Here is a 13,010-nt window from a genome sequence, read left to right on the forward strand (position 1 = left end):
AGAATGTTCACGTCAAAAAACCGAAAACCAAGCGTCAAGTCAAGCGTCGTTGATCCTCTATACGTCAGTTTAGTCAGTTCAGTTGATGTTTGAGGACATGTTTGGTTTGGACGTTTAGATTAATACAGAATTGTTTGTGGAAGATTAGTAAATAAATAAAACTTTTTAATTTTCTTTTATACTTTTACTTTGATTTTAACTTTATCGTATCTCTGTTTGAAGTTGATCGAAAGGAAAATATGATATCTGCAGTGTGATTTCATAACTTTTACTAATCCAAAACATTTTAAGTGGCTGTATTAAAAGTTTTGAATTGTAAACGTAACCTGTGGGTAACATACCGTGTGTGTCATGTACTGTGAATTTTGAAACAAACGCTACTACAGTTTCCAAGATTTAGAGTGGTCAAGATTTGCAGAGAGTGTCAATATGAAAGACGTGCTTAAGGTGTTCAGGACGAACTGTTATTTTCTTACAGTGCTATCGCATGTGCGTTGCAGCACTTGAATCAGTAGAATAGTGATATAAGACTGAGAATGAAGGATCAAAGGTGAAGGAGCGTCAGTAGTCACCGTGGAGCACCTGGTGGGAGGCGGTGGCGCGGGCGGGCTGCTGCCCGGCGCCTCGCCCGCCCAGCATCCGCCGAACATGCTTCAGCCCATGGAAGAGATGATCCTACCACCCAAAAGACAAGCTGTTGTTGATCGACTCCGGTAAGTCGGACCATTCAATAAAATAAATTGCATGATTAAACCTACTGGGATTGGTAGTTCAGCAATATAATTCATGTTCATCATTTTAGCGTATTCTTAATCAATTAAAGGTTACATAATTTAAGCTAATGTTTTTAATTGATAAAAAAATAATATAATTTGTCAAGAAATTATGAAAATGTTTATGTACTCTATTTATTTATAAGAAGCATCATCAAAATCTTTGTACCAAGTATGAGTTGCTTACTTACATGGCAAGATACAGAGGAAAAGGAAGTTGGCTGATAGCACAGACAATAATGAAATTAATCATTGATATGTCATAGACAAATTGTTTTGTAAATGCTTATGGATTTTTATTTGTTTGCAGTTTATAGAAATATTCAAATGTACATATCAATTGCTTCTACATAAATAATCATGTACCACAATTTCAGACTCTACTATTTTTTTAAACAGTTCTGTGAGTACTGTTTTCTCATTTCATTTAAAAGAAAATACAGTAAACAGTTTCAGGTTATGGTTGTCTACTATGTTGCTTTTGCATGAGGTTTTATAAATCATAAAAGTACTCAAAGTTCTGTCCTGTATGAAAGTTATATTTCTACAAACATAATTAACGTAGGTGCCATTGCTATTTTTAAATACAAACTTATGCAAATGGAATTTCAAATCAAATATAAGATCTTCTCTTAGCATGCAAAGGTATGTAACTGACCATAGACACTGTTTATATATCTTGTTTTTGTTTTATTATTAGTAGTTTTAACTAAATTTGACTAAATATCTATGTCTTTTTCTCCATATATAATAATATGAATGTTTGAGTGTTATCGGTATGTATTGCTATTCCATTCATTCTCCTTAATAATAGTAGGTTTTATGACAATGGAAACTTTCAGTATTGTTTAAAGAAACATACCTGATAGTTAAGAATATAGTAATCACTTGTACTAGAAGGTTATTGCAATAGATTGCAGACATCACACAATGTGGGGATATTATGTGTAATACTTTTCATTGATTGATCAAACTAATATTATAAATGTGAAAGTTTAGATGGATGGATGTTTGTTAAAAAGTATCTTTGGTACATCTCAAGGGATAGAACATAATCTGGACAAACACATAGGCTACTTATTAAGTTTTTTTTTAATTCCGCGCGGAAAAAGACACGGGCGATACCTAGTTAGGTGATATTATGAGATGACCTTTCATCTTAGGTCAAAGGATGTGATTGTATTCCACTTTTTTTCTCGAATGTCGAAATGTTTAAACTATTTAGCTAAATTGTAGTCCACTGAGCTTAATCATCATCATCAGCTCACTATATATCCCTACTGAGGGGCTCAGAGCCTACCCTAAGTTTGGGGTGACTAAGACATAGTCAACCACGATGGCCCAGTGCGGGTTGGTACTGGGCGTGATATTTTTTCAAAAATACAAATTGTTGGAAAACTTTTTTTATGGTTCAAATCATTTGTAGTATTACTGAGCATAATGATTTTTTTTAATAAAGTCGTTTTTCAAGATACAATTTTCCGATAATATAAAGCATATATTTGAATCTCGGGTGACAATGCCGTGTGTATGTAGATAGTGTGAACACTTCAACATTACGGTGCCGAAGGTAACGGTATCGGGCGGCGAGGGGCGGGGGGCGAGCGGCGGGCGCGGTGCACACGCCACCGGCCCGTTCTATTTACACTGCAGGTTGCAGTTACGTTTCTAAACCAGAACTTTCGGATCGTGATTGTCTTCGATTCAATATCAAATTCTTGCATTGTCAATTAAAGTGATATAAGTTGGCTGTAATTTTTTCTTATTTAATGTAGTCGTATTGCAAATCAAGTACTAAATAATAGTTATACATATCCTGGTGCAAAGCAGATAATGTCAATGGAATTTCAGACTATCCTAATTTATGAGACATGATTATTCGTAAAGTCCATTGCAGAAGGAGTTAAAATCTTTACACCTGACATTATCTTCAGTAAGGACGTTTTGTAGGCTCTTATCAGATAAATTATGTGCGTGCCAATTCAACATACTCGAGTCATCCGGCTTTAGACCAATGATGGATGCTTCCCTCACTTAGCTAATTTATATTGGTGACTGCACTTTAATACGCAGGTGGACGTTATATACGTCCTTTGGTTCTTTCTGAGTGTCATGTTTACAATAATTCAAGGAACGCGATGTTGTTAGTTTTCAAAACCGAATTCGAAAGCTGCTTGAGGCATTAAATGCGACGCAATTAGTAACAAAGAGATCCCATAGAACATGAAACTCTTCTCGGATGGATCGAAGTAAGTATGAATAGCTACGTAAAAATGTCTCAATGGCTACGACCTAAAAATATGAAGTAAGTATGAATGGCTACTACCTAAAAAGTATGACGATTTTGATGCTAATAAGATTTATATTCACATATTATTATGTTGCTGAGTATATTGTACACAAATTCACACTTGCTGCCAGGTATTTGTGTACCTGATAAGAACGTGTTTGTCATCAATAGTCGCCAGTAGTTCGTTGTACTTACGTGACAAATACCTTTGATAAACACACTATATCACGTTACATCATCACGTTTATGACTCTTGAGAATTTTGTGTTATGGGAGTTTGCATTGCCTAGTTTCACATTTAAACATTGTCCTAAAATAAGTTTAGCTATTCTGATGTATGGAAGTAAACTGGGTTGGTAAAGACAATACGTTCAACTGGTTATCCTGATAAACGTGATCATAACGTCTGATGGTGCAATAAAATAAAACTAATAAGCTTCTATCGTAATAAAATTCAGTTGAAATGGAACATTTCCACGAATTGGTAAGTTATATAAAAATGTATTTTTCAACGTTACGAGGAAGCCAGCTTCATTTTGTAGGTTCGTAACCGACCGCCTAAGTTTAAATGTTCTTCTTAGGGCTTCTTACATACAACAAAGAGCTGCGTAGATATTTTTGTCTTGAAAATTTTGCACGACACGCCATTTAAAACTGTTACAATTTTATACTGTTATATAAAAGAGCATGGCTTTCCGATAAGCTTGTCAGAGAGCAATGGTTTTTACGTCTATTTAATCGTGCTTATGTCTGTTTCATTTTGACCTGCGAGCTAAATGCTTTGAACACCTAATATTAAATAGTGAGATCTTAATCTTCGGGGTTATTTTTTATAAAGTATCATATTATAATTACATCATTATCTAACAAACAATCCTGTTAGTGTAAAGAAAGAAAAGAATACTGATGCTTTCCCGCTTTACCACAAATGGTAACTAGTGAGACGGATTATAAAACACTGTGAGAGTTGAAATTATAACTATCTGTAACTAAGTATATCTGATGTCGCGGTGAAAGTAGTAAATCGTGGAATACGGATAAGATCTCTTGCCTAATATGTCGCGTATGCTCCGCTTAGAATGTCACTTGCAAACACTAAGAATACGCTTTAAGAAGATGGAGATCGTTATATTACGACCCCATCTTACTTCCCTAATTATACAGAATTAAAATAAAATATTTGAATAGCATGTGTAAAGTTTTTTAAGTGTTGCCCAACATGGCTGTAAAGTTCATAATGATAACATATGGGACTTTGTAATTTATAAAAACATCTACTTCAAATCTTTAACGGATTTGGGACTTGCAAGTTTGTATTTTATTCACTTATCAAGTGAAAAAGCTCTACGTCAAATGTAAAAAAACCTTTGATTGAGCTTATAATGGTAACATTATTGCTTTAATACCTTATTGTTTAACATTTTTGCTTTACTGAAAGTCAAATAATCTAAATCGTGTTCGATTTTTGAAGATAGCCTGCAAGAAAGCGGGTGGGGACACAACGGCGTGGAGTCAGTGACATAGCGTGACATAGAATCCGGGACTTATCGACGGTTGTTTGCGTAGAGCGACAGCGCGCCTGGTCAATGAACTAAACAAAAACACCTACGACTTTACTGTGCACTGCGCGGTGCGACGTGTGTCGGCGAGCGCGTTCTTACTCACTGGTTAATGGAACACTATACACCTTGCTCGGTGACTATCGTATCACCTTTTTTTTCTTTTGACACCTTACTATACTGTACAACCCTAGAGCGTATCGTTCGCACTGGTAAAGATAGGCGCTTACACCGATACCAGCTATATTAGCATTTTAAATTTATTTAATTTGATCATAAGCCACTACTCCGATAAATAAATGATTTTGCTATAGTCAGTTGTGTGAGTTTCTTTTCATGGACTAAAAATATTCTTTGCGCTATTTTATGTTCGTACTTTCACATTTTATTCATTATTTGGTGAATATGAAACGGTTTAAAGTTGCTATTTATAGACGAGCACATATTATTAATGTGTTTTTTAACCTTAAACAGCAGTTACCTAAAAGGCAAATAAGTAATTTTAGTCTGGGATTTGTTATTTACACAACTATTAATTTACTTTTCGATCGCTAAAATTCTTAAGTAAGGACAATTGATCCTTAACTAAGGCGGATGACCTTAAGTTCACCGGAAATCGATTAATGCAAATATGCAGCAATTTATGTGTCTATCGAACCGCGCTGTATTAAACAGACCAATAAAGCGATGTCATAAGCCTTGTCTAGCGCTTTAAGCTGGCTGGTAGTACTCCCTATATCCCTTCATTTTAATTAATTTTCAAGAAATGAACTAACTGTATTTAAAATCATTGCATAGATTTTATTGTTTATGTTGAAATATTCATAAATAATTAATTAAGTTCACTGTTATTACTATTTATTTTTTCACTATTATTTTATCTAAGGCCCTTCGTACACAAAGCAGTGTAAATCTTTGAAACTAATATTGTATCCCAGTTTCGCGAGTATCGCGTTGCGCGCGTTCCGTGCACACAATGTTGAATCGTCGGCGCTAGTCGTCGATTCGGTCGTTGGGCCTAGCACGAATATTTGTGACAATCGTAACCGGCATGAAAGAACGAAATGGCAGCAAACAGTTCCTGCGTGTATTGCGCAAGTCGCTTAGTTACTAAAATCGCATGGTTTCCAAGATTTACGTCGCCTTGTGTACGAAGGGCTTAAAAGACAGATTTTATTAAAGACGTTTGTTTTTGATTTTAATAAATATCACATAGTTACTTTGTATGTAAAACAAAACATTAACATTTTTAAATTTACTGATTAAAAGTAAAAACCAACAAATTGTTCACACAAATGAATGCACGGTACTGTTGTGTTATTCAAACCCTCATTTACATATGTTTAATATGGTCTTATTCTTTTACGGAGTTCAATGGAACTGACCAACTCGAGGGTACAGTGGTGGATTTTAAATTAATGTAACGTTTCTACGTTATGTAAAACCTGTTTTATCGGCGAACTCTATGGTCCCTTGCATTAACGGTTTTGGGGAATTTCAATTTTGGAAAGGCGTTACATTTTGTGACATTTGAGTTAATTTGACGATTGTAATTCTGTGACTTGGTCATGTTAATTAGTTAATATGAGAACGATTTTAATGTTGTCTATGTTTTATTTTATGTCGCCAAAAGGTTTGATTATTTGCATTCAACATAGTTTTCTCCTATAACTAATACAGAGAAAGTGGCGGAGTGAAGTTGCAACTGGTAACATCGCACGTAATTAGTTTCACCAGATAGAGTTAGGGTTGCTACATGCTGCAAATTTAATTATTTCGTTATGTTTTGTTTATTTCTATATCTATGCTCGTTCAAGCCCTAAAAGATTTGCAAAAGCTTCCAATTATTAGTTGATAGCTACCGGAATTGATCCTATGTAAAAACAGGCGCGTAGAGATCAATGAATGAATACGAATTTATAGAGTTAGTGCATGACGAGAAAATTACCTATATATTAAAATATAGTGCAAAGTGTTTTATTATTCCGGTATGGAAGGTATCTTTTGACATCGTGTTGTTGTATAATTATTATTAGAAACGTTTTTAGTGCATTTATTTTCGAGTGCAAAATTTTAATGAAACCCGTGTACTTTGATTCGTGAAGTGACCTATGAACCGAAAACGTACCTAATTATTTAGCTATTTAAGGTGTTAAACTTTATCGTGTTTTAATTAATTTGCTTTATAATTTAATAGAAACCATGATAGCCTTGACTGGATATTGCGCATTAGTTTTAACGATAATAATGGGTTAAAATGCCCGATAGCTGTAGCAAACCCTTAGTTTAGTAAAACGCTGGCTCAATTTGTATAAAAGCATTACTCCAATTTCCAAAAGAAGAGTATGAGAAAATAGTAAAACCTTATTGTGTCCTAGACATGTACTTGGGTTTTTTGCCATCGACAATATTGGTAACATTATGTGTACTACTTCTGGAGCCTCTTTTATCTATTTTCATTATCTCGCATACTTATATTATTAAATTGGTAAACATTTATGTACTTCGTGTTCGGAACTACTTATTGAATTCGATCGGACTTTGTTTGTGCAAATTTCAGTTTGCAATTTTTTTTATTTGTCTGGAAAGGTTACCATTATTTGGTACATAAATCATGTAAATTTTTGGAATATTTCGTTGATGTTGATTTTCGACGCCTGTAGCGAATATATATTTGTGCTGAATTGGCAACGTCGCGTCAGACGATGATCGTATCAATGACCGCGGAGCGACAACCTCGCTTTGTTCACGAGGATTTGTCACATTACTAACAATTTGTAAGATAATTAAATGATTATAACACATCAAGATTGTTAGAGGAGTTAAATAGGTCGCACGATGTAAATTAGCACATGCTATATTTTGTGTGTTTAAATTATACAGATTGGTGTAGATACAGGTATATCTATTAGCTTGCGGTAATATTTGAGAACGAGTTAAGTTTGTCAAACAGCTGATGCGTTTGTTCGCTATAATCTTTGTAACTTCTGAAGGGATTTGGAAAAATAGTCTTTCATTTAATGGCCCAATTATCACAGAATGCTTTAGGGTATATAGCATTATGCTACGACCCTACAGAGCCGAATAGTCAGAAACGACCGCGAAAAGGAGATAGGTTTTTCCATGTCACTAAAATCACCCTACGATATTTTTTACAATTTCGCTCTTACAAAATATTACCTAAGAAAGCTTTTTGCTTGCTACTATACTAAGAGATAACTAGTCAGCGGGTCTCAAATATTTTTGTTTATAGAACCCTTTCAGAAAGCAAAGAATTCGACGGAACTCCATATTCTAAGTTTGATTATTCTAGGCCCTAGAATTTGTAATTCTTTCCTTTCGTTCCTCGTCTGTTCGCGTCTTAAATTTTTGTAGATACGTAATACTAATCTAATACTAATACGTAAGACACCTATTGAGCTCGCCAGAAAGGCTTTGCCGACCCGGGGCTCTGGGCTTCGGAGTCTCAGAGCGCCGCGGAGCACATTTTGAAAAATGCTGCTTTAAGAAATAAATTATACATTCTCCTATCATCAACGATCATATTACAAAATCTGGCATCGGAAGGATCTTTTATTACTAGCTATGTTTAATATAGATGTCATAGAGTAGATTAGGCATGAAACAGAGATGTCAGTGAGTGAATACCGAGGTATTAGGTTCGAGGCGCCATGCGCTGTGACGTCAGCGCTGATATGAACCAGTTGTGTAACGGCGCATCGTACTTATATTCAAATACAAAACTATAGTGATCGATCTTACTTAGACATGATTATATTATTGATATTACCAATGATAATATCAAACAATGCAAATATCAAACTAGCATTTGGCGCTAGTTTCACTGCATTTTATCCTTTTTATTTAGCGTTGTTACTTTGTGCTTTTCTCATAAATATATACTACAGTTAATTAATGGTCTTAAAATTTTAAAGCATTAGAGGACAATCATTATACGGCAATGGTTTTTCAAGGCTTTAGCGCATATGTGGTCAAAATTATAATGTAAAGGTTTCAAATACATTAACGTAATTTATGACATTAGAATATAACCCCTTTGACAAATTGTGTTATACAATTGTCGTCTAATCGAAATACTAAATTCTTATATGGTGATACGCCGACCACTTATCATTCAGGAATTATGTAATAATATTATATAATAAAAATTTATATCATTACAAGATATATTGAAGCAATAATATAACACAATAGATGGATATAAACATAAATTAACAATAACCTACTTCTTTTTGAAGTCGGTTGAAAAAAAATATCAAAATCAAAAATTGCCACCCAAGTTACGGTTACTTACCCAGTTGTCTTTTTTATTTTCGAAAAACGGTTTCTGTTGATTTAAATATAAAAGTGTCAAATGCGAGCGAAACCGCGTGAAAGTCCTAGTCTGTTATTTACAAACACGACGAATGTTTACATTTGTGTTGTATTAAATAAGCCTATATTGCTATTAGACTTATCAGGTAGCCTTCAGCTACTTTTGTTATCTAGTTTTTATTGCAAAGGCAAGGAGAGGGAATTATCGTGTAGTATGGAATGTCAGAGTTACAGCTCTACTCCTATTATAGTTGCCTTTATTTTATTTATTAACTATTAGGTCTTTTGTACTAATTAATTATGTAATGATGATTTATACGAAATATGAGATATATTTATAGTTTAACTTCAGAGCGTAATAATTTAATTAGCGCAAAGTAGAAATAGCTATTTGCCTAAAATGTTAAGTAAAATATTTTTTTTTATATATATAAAAAGCTAAACAATTATCGTTGCTAACGTTAGACGATCACTTAAAATGTACGTGCGATTTATGAAAATGAAAAACAACAAGAAAAATCCATTAGGTATTGTGAAAAATGTAAATGATTTAGCTCCATTGACGACAACCTTGAGCGCTCGATCGCCGCCGCGACTGCGGAATAAATGAAAACACTGTAGGTAATGTTTTTTTACCGGAGCAGACGAAAAGTCAGCGGTAACATTGGCGCAAGGTGACCGGTCGGGTCGCGGCTGAGTGGGCATCGGCTGTTGCAACCACCACCTACCGCGCGCCTCGCCTGGTTTCGCCTCGACGTCGACGCGTGTACGAGCACATCCGTTGTCAAGTGTGATTAGCCACTTATCTTCACTAAACAACCGGTATTTTATATGTACGCGAATGTTTTACAATATAAACTGTAAACAGATTGGAAAAAAATCTAAGTCTTGTAAATTTGCAACAATAACGTTATTACTTAGAAATTATAGGGGTATCTGAAGTTTTTTGACTTTGTGCATGTTCATGATCAGCTATGACCATATAATATTAGATGAACTTGATTTTTTGCCCGCTTTTGTTTCGTGTCGTTCTTAGAAAGAGGCGAAACTTATTTTTCACCCAATTTGTTCTTTGTATGTTACAAAATAATGAATTGTCTAAATTTAGTCGTATGTTAGAAGTTATAGTTGTTTTAAATGTTGGCAATAGTCATTCAAACGGATGCAAACCTGTCCGATGAGTCAGGGGTTCCGGCGTCCGTGCCGCGCCGTGTCTAATGTTTGCTCTCGTATCAGACAAACCATTGAAGTATTACTAGAGCGCTCTCAATTTTTTAAGGTCTCTAGACCTCCTTATGATTCAAATATTTATGTTTCTATCTTTACTTAAATTAACCGACATTTCATATGAAAATATGACTTGTCTAATGTTGACTTACAGTGGTAAAAAATTTACCTTACATTATTACAAGCTGCCTCGCACAGCCGCATTGTGGAACGGTCTGTCCTCGGCGATATTTCCAAACCAATACGACTTAGGACCCTTCAAGAAGCGAGCATACCATTTCCTTAAAGGCCCGCAACGCTTCTGTTTCTTCTTATGTTGCCGAAGTCTATGGGTGTCGTTGTATACATCAGTTTTCCCGCCGCTCCTTTGTCCCCTTCTCTTATAAAAAAGCTTTCAGTTAGTTTAATTCTCTGAATATTTATTCACTATAAGTTGCCAAGCCTGTTTTAGTCCGTTCCTTAACTGAGGAGTCATTCACATTCGTAATATTACTTATTTTTTCCCATCACAATGAGTGTATATTATGGTTTTGAGTCACAGCAGTACTGTATTTCCAGCTATTTTCCGCTATGGTAACAAATGATTATGCAAACGCGTTGCCGCACCCGATCACTAATGATGTAACCTTTACTTCTATTAAACTTTATTTTATTATTAGAATATTACAGTAATTTTTTTCTGAAATAGGTACTATGAAAAGTAGTAAATTCAATAATCAGTGAAAAGAAAAAGTGTAATATTAATAAATACATTATAAAATCTAAGTCGACTAAAATTGTAACTGCCACACTCAGACTGTTTATTTGTTACTTGAGCAGTGCCTTAGTATAGATTGATTTGAGTCTTATACTTTAGGTACGTGACTAAGCACTTGTCCCTAAATAATGATGGTACAGAGTTGGGAATATCTTTATGTTAAAAAATTATTTGTTCTATTATCTCACAAATATCTACTCTGATTGTCCACAGACGTAGAATAGAAACGTACCGGCGGCGGCAGTCAGAATGTGTGCCGCGATTCGACCAGTCGTTCACCGGCGCGTGCGAGCAGCAGAACTTGGAGACCAGCGCCCTACAGAAGCGCTTCCTCGAAGGCAAGGCGAAGCGGCAAGCCAAGAAGACGGACCGCAAGCCTGATCTGCCCGCTATCAGTAGCAATCTGCACAGCAGTGTGCATGTGAGCTGTGTGAGCTAATTTGCATCTTTATAATTTTATTTTGTCATACAACCTAAGGCCGTTTTCATGTTATCAATTCATGCTATTAATATGGGTAACATAATAATGATATTTCATGTTTTTATAGCTATTTAATAGATGTACCACATTATCGTGATGGATTACATATAAGCCTCTAGAAGCCTACTGCTGGATCTAAATCCAAATAAAGGATTTCCTAGGAGAGGAGTAAATAAATTACTTGCTATCAAAACTTGAAGTTACCCTAACTTTTTTGATGGAAGACGGCCTTCTATCATCTTTTATGACCGTTTTGTTTCATCTTATTGATGCCTTTTTTATATTGACGGTATTTGATATGACTTCCGCTACGCGAATGGACTGGTTATTAGTCAGACGTTTTGAATCGGCGAAATGCTACTGTGATCATGTCACAGCGGATATTCCTTGTATTGAAATAATAGGGTTGTCTCTCAAGAGCTCTTTTATATGGTAAACGGATTTAGCAGTCACAAAGATTAAAACGATAGATACCAACTGTAGCTAAACAAAAAAAAGTATGCACTATTTGATTTGTATGCAAGTAAGAGTCGAACTTTTGAGTGACTAGACGCGGTCGAGTAAACTTTCATGGCTGCGGCACGTGTATCCCGGGCGGGCACGTGTCGCATGTGCTACGCATTTACGTGGCTGCCGCTCTGGAGCTGTGCTGATCTTTGACCGAGTGTTTAAGGCTTAATAATCCGATACCGATATAACCAAGGGGACTCATCTACAATTTTTACCCCTTCGTACCTTTTCTTCGTACCTTTTACTTGTGATTCAAATTAAACTTTTGTACGTCTTCTTATATTTACAAGAAAATCGCCCAAATATTGTTTGTATGTAGCTCTAAAGTTAAGTTACTTTTAAAGACGTTGTTACTTAACAGGGCTTCATCTCTAATTGTACTTTGACATCTTAAGCCAATAAGACAAATAATAAGTTGAGACTATAGTAAAGACTATTCACTTTAAATTAAAACCGAAGCGTTTTTCTGTAGAAAAATGTGATTAACAAGCTAAGAATTGTCCAATATCAATAGAGATTCCCTCCGCTTCGGTATAACGGAGGCTTGTATTGCGCAAATATTTTTGCGACACATTTACATTGTTACATGTGCTTTACTTTCACTAACAAGACGACGATTACGTAACTATTTAGCGACGATGTAACGTTTATCGCTCCGGTGCAACACACGAACGTGATCAAATTGTTATATTTGAATTTCTTCATAGCATAGAAGTACAAACACTTCACCTGGTGTATATCAGACTATCTCCTTTTTTACTAACTGTAAAAGCTATTCATTTGTTATACTTGTTTTATCAATTTGACCGAAACATGACGACCCTAAATGACGTTGTGGAGTTATGTCCTTTACCACTGTTGATCTCGTGATCTCTTTTTCCCTCCGATGTATGCGATTAACCTTCCAATCATGAAGTACTGCGAATGTTTATCATGGATTTTGGGATTTTTTTACCAATTTTTATAGGAATTCGATTATGCTGAGGAGCATTGGTGCAAACAGAATAAATCAGTGATATGCACTACAAAGATGTTTTGCATTTTTTCAATAATATGCAAACAATATTATTTTTGTTAT

The 13,010-nt window shown here is 35.0% G+C and overlaps 1 protein-coding gene across 2 annotated transcripts in view; it reads left to right on the forward strand.

The window, feature by feature from the left end:
* Positions 1–118: 118 nt before the first annotated feature.
* Positions 119–13,010, forward strand: part of LOC106708901 (neurogenic protein mastermind) — a 34,482-nt gene continuing 21,590 nt past the window's right edge. The window contains exons 1-2 of one of the 2 annotated variants that reach the window (XM_014500502.2): positions 119–713; positions 11,155–11,371. In XM_014500502.2, the coding sequence (XP_014355988.2) occupies positions 649–713; positions 11,155–11,371 (282 nt within the window). In that variant the 5' untranslated portion in view covers positions 119–648. The remainder of the gene's footprint in view (positions 714–11,154; positions 11,372–13,010) is intronic. The other variant, XM_014500503.2, reaches the window with a different exon arrangement.

Source organism: Papilio machaon, chromosome 5, assembly GCF_912999745.1.
Source record: "Papilio machaon chromosome 5, ilPapMach1.1, whole genome shotgun sequence".
NCBI classification, from domain to species: Eukaryota; Metazoa; Arthropoda; class Insecta; order Lepidoptera; family Papilionidae; genus Papilio; species Papilio machaon.